Raw genomic sequence first — 11,558 nt, forward strand, 5'->3', positions numbered from 1 at the left:
AACAACCCAACGACAACCAGCTACTAGCAATTACAAGAATAACTAAAAACTGAAGTTCAACAACCACTTTTTATTTACATATCAAAATAACTGTCATTTACAAATTACAGTGAAAGTCTGCCAAGAAATAAACTTTACGTAACCAACTATTATCCAAAAAATTAAACAAGGACCTTCATCATCGACGGGCCTGGAGTTACTTACTCCCACAAGCCTCAACCACGCACTCCTCGAGCGAGTCACAAAATGCAAAACGTGACCTGCAGTGGACACCGACCTATACTTGCAAAACTGGAACCTAAAACGAGTTCCAGGAATGTAAATGAGACATGGATGGTATTCAATGAAAACATTAAATCTAGCATCACAAATAAATATGCGTTAAGCAAATTATCAACACGAAGTCATTAGTTCGACACAAAGTCATTAAATCCGACATGAAGTCATTATCTGGACATGAAGTCATAATTTCTGCATAAAACCAATTAATCGACACGAAGTCACGAGCACGACACTAAGTTCGGTTGTTGGCCGTTGTTGCCCATCGACACAAAGTCACAGTCCAATATCACAACAACAAAATTACCATTAATCGTTCAATATTACTCAAAGAAATAGCAGAAACAACAACAAAATCATTCAATGTTCACACCGATCCATTTGCCATCCTAATTACCATTACAATTATAAAAATTCCACAATCAAAACCCACGCTGGGTTGTGCTAATCCTACTAATCGATTATGCAAAACAAATAAAGCACAAAATTAAAAAGAAATGTACCTGTATGTCAACCTCTGGCCCCACCCCTACCCCTAGCCTTACCTCTACCCCCACCTCTACCCTTTGTAGCATCAACGACCTTATCGTGGTTAGTGTCTCCATGCTTCTTGTGAAGATGTCCTCCAGTACCACAACGCGGAGGCCTAGAGACACACGTAGTCCTACGCGGCCCATCTGGGGTAACATGACCTCCACCTTCCATGTCAACTTCCTCCTCCTCCTCCTACTCTCCCCCCTCCTCCTTTGGTATCTCCTCAGACTGAATTATTGTCTCTGTGAGCTGTGTGACTTGGCCTAGTGAATCCCCATCCTGCGACTCTACCATCCTTTTCCTCTTCAAAAGCGACCTACACTCAGAAATGGTCTCTCCACCACCAACAGTGGATATCTACATGTTGGCCCAATCAAAGTCAGAAGGAGTTTGCGATTGTGAACCCCCTGCCCCTACCGTTGGTGAGCAGTTAAGTAATGGACTCATCGAGACCCCATCCATATTTAATATAGCTGAACTTAAAGGAGTGGAAAGCTCTGAAGGGTGCACTGGTCCTCATGAACTACTTGTTGCAACGGGTTCCTCGAATTGGTATTCTGCGTGTGTATCTTCGGGAGGACCCTCAGGCTGGTGCTGCGGTAGAGGCTGGTTCTGTTGGTGGACCCCTTCTTCTGGCTGTAAATGGGGGTCCATATGGTCATAGTCCTCATCAAATTCCTCATGTACTTGTGGATCCCGTATCTTATGCTCAGGAGCTATCTTTCGGAATAACTTCTCTTGGAATTTCAAGCACTCGACTCCTTTCTGTGTCATTGCCTGAACCGCCTCAGCAGAGACGTATGGCATAAAAAGCCTCTCAAACAGTTGCATCTGCATTACAATGTATTTTCAAAAAAGTTACATACGTGAAAGTAAATGAAAGATTAAAAAGAGTAATATCATCATCTATTACCGCTGTGTTTGTAGCTGCACCCATTTTACTAACAAAACGTAAGGTAATTCTTTCATACCAATCTAGGTACGGGTCGTCAGCGGGGTAGACAAGAATGTCAGGATCGATAACGTTTACAATATTGTTGGCCCTATCATTCCACAAACGTATCGGCTTGCTCCAATCCTTCACACCATTCTTAAAATCCATGCCGTGAAACTCCCTTAGAGACTTAGAATGGGGGGGGGGGGGGGGGGGGGGGGGGGGTGGTTTGTCTCATTCCAAACTGACACAACACTCGCTCTGGCTGGTGCTGCTCAACATGAGAGAACTGGATGAATGGGACACTTGCCATCCAAATACCTCTTCTGGCACTACAAAATCTTGGCAAAGATTGGATCCAATCCTCACTGTACGGCTGCCACACCACTTAAGAAAGCACAATTAAATAAAAAAACATAAGAAACTAAATCATAAGTACTCCCTCCGTCCTAAATTGTTGGTCTTATATGAAAATACAAGTAATTTTTGGATAAAAAAATCGGATATGTTCGTGCATATTTTTTAAGTGATGCTGAGTTAAAGAACTAATTGAGAACTCTAATTTGGTATCACATTTTAAAAAAAATTATGCACGAAATTACTTTATTTATGATTCCTAAAGGACCAACATTTTGTGACAAACTAACTGTGCTGTTTCTTAGCACAAGTAAGGTGCCGTCCATAGGCCCCAGATCAATACTAGAGCCATCCATGATATAACCTACAAGTACGAAAATTATTATCACACAATATGAAAAGTCCAGCCACGAAAAATAGGCTTTCAGTCTTCATTAGTAAGTAGAGCCTTCATCTACACAAAAGTCAGGCCAAGAACAATAAATATGGGTCTCATTCAGTGGGTTTCAACTTTCAACAAGTTTCTTTGATCGCTGTGATTGTTGTTCCTTTATACATGGGTCTCATTTTTATAACCTGCAAGTACAAAAATTATTATCATACAGTATGAATTTGATGCGTTGTTTCCCGGTGCGACTAAGTGTGTTGTTTTTGTCAAAACCAAACAAAAGTATTGTTTTCTAACTTCTGTTTTCAAAAACTCATTCCAAACTAATTTCCATGGTTGTTTTCTCAACATTTTTAACGACCTTGTGAACTTTTATTTATTTCGTTCGTTTCTTTCTGATAACATCTAGCAGACCCAATTGTTCTTTTTTTCCTGTTATTTTGCTAAAGATTTATTGAAGTCTTAGATTTGGTCCTGATATAAGTAGAGTAGTGAAGACCCCTGCAAAAAAGATTGTGTAGTAGGGATGGCAATTACCTCCGACCTGTCCCTGCCTCTGACCTCCCTGTCCAAGCGGGTATTCCCCACCTCATTTTAACCCGATGCAACCCCTATTATATTTTTTAATGTTTTTGTTTGTATATATCCATAAAGACATTCACTGTTTTGATATATTAAGAGCAAAATACCCAATAATATATCACTTGGTCTTTATTTTCTTGGTTTCTATTTTTTTTAAACACAAAATTAGTGAAAATTAGTACATATATGGAGACCCGATTATTTCCCAGCAACTCCCCAATTTCCCCGCTCTAGGAACGGGGTGCGGACGGGGGATGGTAAATCTAATTCCAACTCGCCCCATTGCCATCTCTACCAGAAAAGATATGTGAAATACTGTAACTTATACACATATGTCAATTAAAGAAAGATTCACTGAGATGTCCCTATTTGACGATAATTCATAGCCAAACATAGTACAAGTAATTACATACGTACACCTGATCATATGAAGAAATCAACTAAAAAACCTCTAGGAAAAACAAAGAAATCAATTTAGCATTATCTCCTTCAAATCACGTACTATTTCACACAAAGTATGTCGAAAAAACACACAACGATTTACGCTATTCGGGAGAGTTCTTTTTTTAGCATGACTCTTACACCAATATCAATATTTTGCATCCGATGTGACTTCATAAGACAAAACCAATACTATATAAGTGATAGCTATGCTAATTTGGTAGTTCACTGCTATGTGCTAATTATGCGGTGCATACATATCAAAACACTTTTTTCGGATATCGATAGACTTTTAACACATTATTCACTGCACCGCCCTAGTGGCTGTGGTTATGCATATTCACACATTGATGTGGAGTGTAATCAAGAAAATATAGAAAGGCAAAACCACCATATATGGGACCAGCTGACATAGGCTATTACGTATTCCAAAATCCAAATATATATGTAACTTTAGTTTTGGACTCAACTTGCCTTGTTTTGTTCCGTTTGATATTAATTCTTAAAAGAAAGCAAACAAACAATTTCCCAGTCATGACAAAGACAAGCAAAACTTCCAAAGAGGAATCCTAACAAAGCTACCTACATTAGCAACCTCGTCACACATGGTCACAAAAAATTTCCAGGTTCAACATAATTATTTCCTCACACTCACATGATATAACTGTGTCACCACTAGCCTCATTTTTACACCTAGGCTCTGTTTGTTTCAATGTAAAATATTTTTTCCGATAAAATATTTTTCCTCATTTTCCTTTGTTTGGTTGCTTATAATCTGGGTAAAACATTGTTATTGTCAAACATTTTCACTCAAATCACCAAAAACAACTTACCAGATGAATCTCGGTAAATTATTTTACAAACCCCTCCGGCCCTCCCGATCTCAAGTTTCCACTGTCTCACTCAAATTCCAACAGATTACAAGAGGCTCTCTCTCTCCCCACTTGAGTCAATTCCTATCCGATCGTCCATTTCTTACCCATTATGCATGTGTCTAATTTCCTTTTCTCTAATCAGAGAAAAAGACAGAGAGCATGGGTTTCTCAAGCATCAATTCATCATAACCCCTTAAGTCTCCCTGTTTGTTGCTCGAATCCGAAAATGGAGGACAAATGTTTTTGATCGATATAGCCAAACACCAAAAAATCAAAGTGCGGTAATTGTTTTCCAACTAAAAGATTTTTCAGGAAAATAATTTTTCTACGTAAAAGATTTTAAGTCGAAACAAACGGAGCCCTAGAAAACAAACATTTCCTAAGGTTAGACAAAAGTATTCTCAGCCATGGGAGAGGTAAATGAAGCTTTCATTCAAGCAGTTGAACACAGGCCTACGGGGAGAGAGAGAGAAAGAGTGAGAGATACATACCTACGGAGCGAGCGAGCGAGAGAGAGAGAGAGAGAGAGAGAGAGAGAGAGAGAGGGACTTACAGTCAAAGGGAGGAGAGAATGACGAACGGCGACGGAGATCGGAGAGAGATGAACGGCAATGGAGATCGGAGAGAGGCGAACAGCGAACGGCGGTGAACATATAGCACGGCGATCGTAGATCACGAGAATGGAGACAGTACAACATATGCGAGATGCACACACTTTTGCAATCTAATTTTAAACCCTAACGCCTATGGAATATGCATCACGCATATTTTGACAAATAGTTATTTAAAAACGAATAAATCGGAAAAAAAAAACTCTTTGTACGCTGTGTTTTTTTCAAGAGAGGGAGAGAGAAGTTTGTTGAAAAGTTGTACTACTATTTAACAAACTTTTACAGTAGTTTTTAGTATAAGAGGTATATCCCCGTAATCATTGTTGGTAGAAACTTGGTTGAGAGGGAATACATCTAAAACTCAATACAGAACCGATGAATAACATTTTGCATATAAGGAAAATTGCATGACATGATTATTCTACGGAGGGATGGAAATGTGCAAAGCTAGAATGGAGCTTATGCAATTTCTAACGTCTTACTAGATTAGGACGGTAAGCACGCGTAGTATGGGCTCAGCTTTGCACCCAGCCCACCTAAATGGATTCAAATTGCTCATCTTGATCGAACTACTACTACATTAGTCTTGGATACTATCCATTTTGTACAATACAACAATACGATAAAGCCTTGAACAAGTTCCCTAAAATTACATGGATGACATTCAGGGCGTAAAATAGAAGGCGATGATCATTAATCATTCACCAGGGTTCGCGAAATTGATAAAAAAAAAAAAAAAAAAAAACTGAAAGGAAAAGGTTTATCATCTTTCCGTTAAAAGGGAAGGTTTTCATAGTCCAAAGTGGTGACAACATCGTGGTGATCCCCCCCCCCCATCTTCAAAGTGCATGGAAACCAATAATTCATTTCAACTTGAGAAATTTTCTACAATGTTATGTTTTTTCTCAGATCCACTTGTCACGAGGAGCACCTTGTAATTAAGTTAAAGTTTCTTTTCAACTGTACATCTAACATGGAAATACTTATTATTTTTAAAATCAAAATTTAACTTTTAAAATCAAAATTTAACAGGGAAACGAAATAATATAATAATAATAAAAAAGAGAGGTGATAACACCATTCAAGTACACAACAATAATACTGATCAAAAAGAAAAAAGGTACAACAATTAATACAGTACGAATAACATTCATAAGAATCTCAATTACACCACTTCTCCATTCCATTCCTTGGTCTAGCAAAGAAAAAACCAGCTGACCATAGTGGAGGGAATAATACTACTACTATGTAATAGTAGTAGTGCAGTACTTACTAGACTAGAATCACAATAATAATTGGAGTAGTACTAATCACAACTGGCTAGACTCATTAAATAGTCTCCTACACAAAATACTACTAGTATACTACTAATAAAACACCTAAAAAGAAAGCCCCGCAATTGTCAAAAACTTCACTGCAGAGGCCATCTCTAAACACTAATAACAAATTAAGGACTGGAACTTCACAATAATTATAAGGAAGCCCAGTCAATCTCATACGACGGATACTTCTGCAACATCACAGACGCATCCCACGCCGTCTCCTCCTCCGTGAAATCCCCAAACCCCAAATCCGACAACGGCGACCCACCCGACCCCTCACTCTCCGACGTCTCCGACTGCGACTGCGCCTCCACCTTGCAACCACCCATCTCGGCGGCGGCGGCGGCGGCCGCAGCAGCGGAAGCCTTCTTGGACGACGGCTTCTTCTTCTTGCCGTCGAGACTCTTACCCTGAGCCAAGCTCTGGCATATGGCCTGGAGCTTGGCGTCAACGGCCGAGTGCAGCGGCTTGTACTCTCCGAAGTCGCCGCCGATGTGGGAACCGCTGTGACGGAGGTTGGGGAAGTTGAGCCTGGCAAAGTCACCCCGGAGCTTGTACGCGGCCTTGTCGTAGGCCAGGGCGGCCTCCTCGGCCGTGTCGAAGGTCCCGAGCCAGAGCCGGGTCCGGTTTTTGGGCAGACGGATCTCCGCGACCCACTTCCCCCAGTGCCTCTGCCTCACCCCTCGGTACAGCTTCGCGGGCTTCGGTGGGATACCCGTTTGCTTCATGGGGATGGGCTTCGGACTGAGGAGGAAGCTCATGCTCTGTGGTGGGGCCTGGTACTGCTGATGTGTCATCATCTGCTGTTGTCGTTGTTGTTGTTGGAAGTGGATCTGAGCTTGGATCTGCTGGATCTGAGATGGGGTTAGGTGGTTGAGCCCGACCGAACCCATTTGCTGCTCCAGACCTGAATAGGGGTCGTGGGTCGAGAACCCTTGGGAAAAGATTTGGGTTGTCGAGGGGGAGCAGGCATCTGGGTAGGAGAAGGGTTGGGGGGAGACAGAGGGGGAGATGTTGTAGGAATCGTAGGGAGAAGGGTAGGAGGAAGAAGAGAGAGAAGGGGAAGGGGAAGGGGAAGAGGTGGAGGGTGGGGAAGCACTTTTGATAAAAGGTTCAAGTGCTTCCATCAGCTCACCCCCGTTGAAGGGGTCTAGATCTGATGACTGAAATGGTGTGCTACTCCATAAATCCATTGCAGCTGCCATAACTTCCTTGATCTAAAAATTCACGAAAAAAATACAGACCTGTTTCTTAACAAAACCAAAGAACAGGTGATAATAACAAAAGAAATACCCACGCAAAAAAACGGGGGGAAATAGCTAAAAATAAGGTCAAAAGAGGATTTGGAAATAAAATCAGCCTCTTTAGTCCCAGATCTAAACGAAAACCAACCTTGAGGGACACAAAAATTACCCTCTCAGGCGATTTAGTTGAAAGACAAGAAAAAAAAAAATGAAAGCACAATTGAATGGAAAATAAAAACTGGATCTCGATTCTGAAAACACCTGGCTTCCGAGAAATCCTTGCCTAAGTTTGCGTTTTTTGTTTTATAAACCTCCAAAAAACCAAACCCAAATATCAGAAAACCCACAAAAAGACAGATGATTTGCAGAAAGGGATACAGAGAAGCGGGGTGTTACAGAGGGGGGAGGGGGAGAAGATTTAAGAAGAAGAAATCAGAAAATTTTGGTGATCACTCTCTATTTTTTTGATGAGATCTTTTTTCCTCTCGGTCTCACACTTTGAAACTTGTCTCAGCTAGTGAAAATGGGTACAGCATTTATATAAGGGCGGTTGGCCCATGGTTTACCCTATTAACCCGCATTGGTAATCACGATGCTCACTCTCAGACTCTCTCTAATTTCGTGATCAGTTTAACCCGGTCAGCTCTTCTGTTCATGGTGTCAGGCTCCCTCAATCAATGTGGTTCGCCTACTGATACTGTGACACGTGTCCATCTTACCGCCACCTGTCCATCCCTAACCGGCAGCTGTCCGTCGCACTCGACGCGGTTTGTTGACTTTTTTTTTTAGTGTTCACACCAAATCTTGGAGGAACGTGTCTTTTCCATTTTCCTTTTTTCTTCCACCGAATTATTGTAACGTTTTCCCTTCTCGGCGATTAAATTTTTTTATTATTGAGAATTGATTTTATACTCACCTCTTGTCTAAATCCGTCTTTTTGTTTATTTTTTAAGGAAAAAAAAAGCACATCATCCTATTATCATTGAATAAAATAATGTATAAAACACAATTTTTTTATTGTATATGAACGATGTAAAAAGAAAGTGCACTGGTATAAAATACGAGTGGTAAAATTAGTCTCCAATTTATTTTTCCTTTTTCCTTTATTTTTATTTTTTAATAAAATTGCGCCTGCCTCAGGACAAAATACTTTCAATTCAAGATGTCAAATCTATAAGCATGAAATGCCAAGTGAATGAATTGGCATGTGAAGTAATTCTAACAAAAGTGTCAAATACTTGGGTGTAATTTGACATCTCTTATCTCATGTCAAATTTGACATGTGATGTCAAATTTTTTATTTAGTTATTTTACTCTCCAAAACTGAATAATTATCCTTGAATAAATAATTACGCATATTGGTTAGAGTGAACATTGTAGATATGTCAAATTCTAACATGCCACTCTAAAAAAAATGGCATCCCCACTTTTGAAGCCGAGGTTGGAGATGATAAACCAAAATTAGCTCTTGGGAAGAAAATAATTTTATCAATAAAAAGCGAAATTTTTGGTCAGTTAAAAATGTAAAACGTCGTAAATGTAGTCCTGCAATATTTTTGTTACCTATTATCGCCATATATCTTTTTAACAAGTCTACGATCAAACTCAAATACAAAACCATTCACATAAATTTTTTTTTTACAAGACAGGTCGTTCTCTCATAATACATCACTTTTAACTAAAAAATAAGTACTTATTTGAGTTAGTGAAACACAAGTCCATAGGGCTTCGGGTTTGGGATTTAATCATTTAGGTTTCGGGTTTATTACAAGACATGTCATTCTCTTACAATACATCATTTTTAATTTAAAAATAAATACATATTTAAAAAATAAATACTTATTTGAATTAGTGAAATACATCCTTAAGGCCTTGAATATGCATTTTTTTTACACAAAATTATAAAAATAATAATTCAACTTACCACTTCCACTAAACAATTGCTAACTAGACATTTTTAAAGCATTAAAATTCAAACTAGACATTTGAGTCCCACCTGATAGAAAGAACATTTTAAAATTTTGAAGAGTAGTTGGTTAGACATCTTGGTTAGATCTTGACTAGATCTTGATTCTATTAGTATTTACATATGGAAGTCCATAAATCCTTTCTTTAAACAGAGAGAGATACTACGTATTCTTCGTTAGCAACAGAAACTATATAGGAGTACTATATATATATATATATATATATATATATATATATATATATATATATATATATATATATGTTGGTGGTCGATCTTGTTTTTATTAACTACTCCTAAAAAAATATATACTCCAATCGTTTTTTAAGCTTTTTCATTCATCAACCTTTCTCGACTAGACTTGTCTAGACACTACTAGTCTTTTTAATGCTGCTTCAGTTTTTGGTGGTTACACTTGTTCACTCATCTTCGTCTCCTCTTTTTTAATTACTCCTACAGTAAATTAATGGAGTAGTGGAGTAGTATTTCTTTCTAATTTTATACTCTACTACTATTTCTAGATGTGTGGTTTCCTCGAACTTTCACGCTACACCTTCGTCTTCGTGCGAGCAGGAGCAGGAGCAGGAGCAGGACACCACTACCGCTACAAATTACTATTACTACTTAATAATAAAAGTGGTTAAACTGAATTAATTAATTAGGGTAAGTAGTGGAGTGCAAGTGATAGATCAAGACGGTTGAGCAGTTATTGGTTGATGAATTGAACGTGTCCAAGTTTTAGTGATAGATCTCGATCGGCTTTGACCCATATATATATATATATATATACAGTCAGGTTCCGGTGAGGGATCCCTTATTTTTTTAAAATGCGGGACTTTCCTTCCCGATTGAATTTCGATGATCCGAGCCGCTCAAAGTGATCAGAACGTGATTTTAAGGGTCCCCGCGAGAAATCAGCAAAAAAAATGACCGAGAAGGGCTTCATCCGAGCAGTTTTCATTGAACGGTTCAAAAAAAACTGCTCGGATGAAGCCCTTTCCGGTCATTTTAAAATCACGTTCTGCACACATTGAACGGTTCGGATTTTCAAAATTTGATCGGGAAATGAAAGTCCCGCATTTTAAAAAAGTGAGGGATCCCTCACTTGATAATTTGTGTATATATATATATATATATATATAATAAAACACAAGGGTGTGGGCCTCCACACAAGACAAGTTGATCCAAAGGTTGAATTGATTTGATCCAACGGTCGATGTGTGCTCTCCAACTCTCTTAAGAAAGTATCTACACTCTTACAAATATATTACAAAAATGCCATCAAGTTGAGATGCTATCAAGATTCAAAGGGTAATTCCAATTTCAATTGGGATGGGTAGTGCCATAGGCACGGGTAAGCACTAGTATATATATATATATATATATATACAGTGGGCTTCCTGTAAGGACCTTAAATAAGCTCCTTAAGTGCGGACCTCCTCATTTCTCTCATTTCCCGATTGAATTTCGATGATCCGAGCCGCTCAATGTGATCAGAACGTGATTTTGAGGGTACCCGTGAGAAATCGGCAAAAAAAAATGACCGGAAAGGGCTTGATTTGAGCAATTTTTGTTTGAACCGTTCAATAAAAAACTGTTCGGATGAAGCCCTTCTCGACCATTTTTTTTGACGATTTCTCGCTACTACCCTTAAAATCACGTTCTGATCACATTGAGCGGCTCGGATCATCAAAATTCGATTGGGATCTATGAGGTCCGTACTTAAGCTAAGTAGGGGATCCCTCATAAGAAGGGGACTCTATATATATATATATATATATATATATATATATATATATATATATATATATATATATATATATATATATATATATACAGTCAGTCTCAAAATGAGAGAGTCCTTATTTTAGTTAAAATGCGGACCTCCTCATTTCTCCTATTTTCCAATCGAATTTTGATGATCCGAGCCGCTCAATGTGTTCAAAACATGATTTTAAGAGTACCCGCGAGAAATCGGCAAAAAAAATGACAGGGAAGGGCTTCATCCGAGCAGTTTTTGTTTGA

The 11,558-nt window shown here is 38.8% G+C and overlaps 2 protein-coding genes across 2 annotated transcripts; both read right to left on the minus strand.

Moving 5' to 3' along the window:
- Window positions 1-644: 644 nt before the first annotated feature.
- Window positions 645-1,946, minus strand: LOC131329200 (uncharacterized). The gene is made up of 2 exons (XM_058362276.1): window positions 1,727-1,946; window positions 645-1,644 (listed from the first exon to the last, which is right to left on the minus strand). Exons 1-2 carry the CDS (start codon window positions 1,913-1,915, stop codon window positions 1,330-1,332), a joined length of 504 nt encoding a protein of 167 aa, XP_058218259.1. The 5' UTR covers window positions 1,916-1,946; the 3' UTR covers window positions 645-1,329.
- A 4,176-nt stretch (window positions 1,947-6,122) lies between these two features.
- Window positions 6,123-8,077, minus strand: LOC131329199 (ethylene-responsive transcription factor RAP2-4). The gene has a single exon (XM_058362275.1). It carries the CDS (start codon window positions 7,526-7,528, stop codon window positions 6,473-6,475), a length of 1,056 nt encoding a protein of 351 aa, XP_058218258.1. The 5' UTR covers window positions 7,529-8,077; the 3' UTR covers window positions 6,123-6,472.
- Between the last annotated feature and the right edge of the window lie 3,481 nt (window positions 8,078-11,558).

This window comes from Rhododendron vialii, chromosome 6a (assembly GCF_030253575.1).
Source record: "Rhododendron vialii isolate Sample 1 chromosome 6a, ASM3025357v1".
NCBI lineage: Eukaryota > Viridiplantae > Streptophyta > Magnoliopsida > Ericales > Ericaceae > Rhododendron > Rhododendron vialii.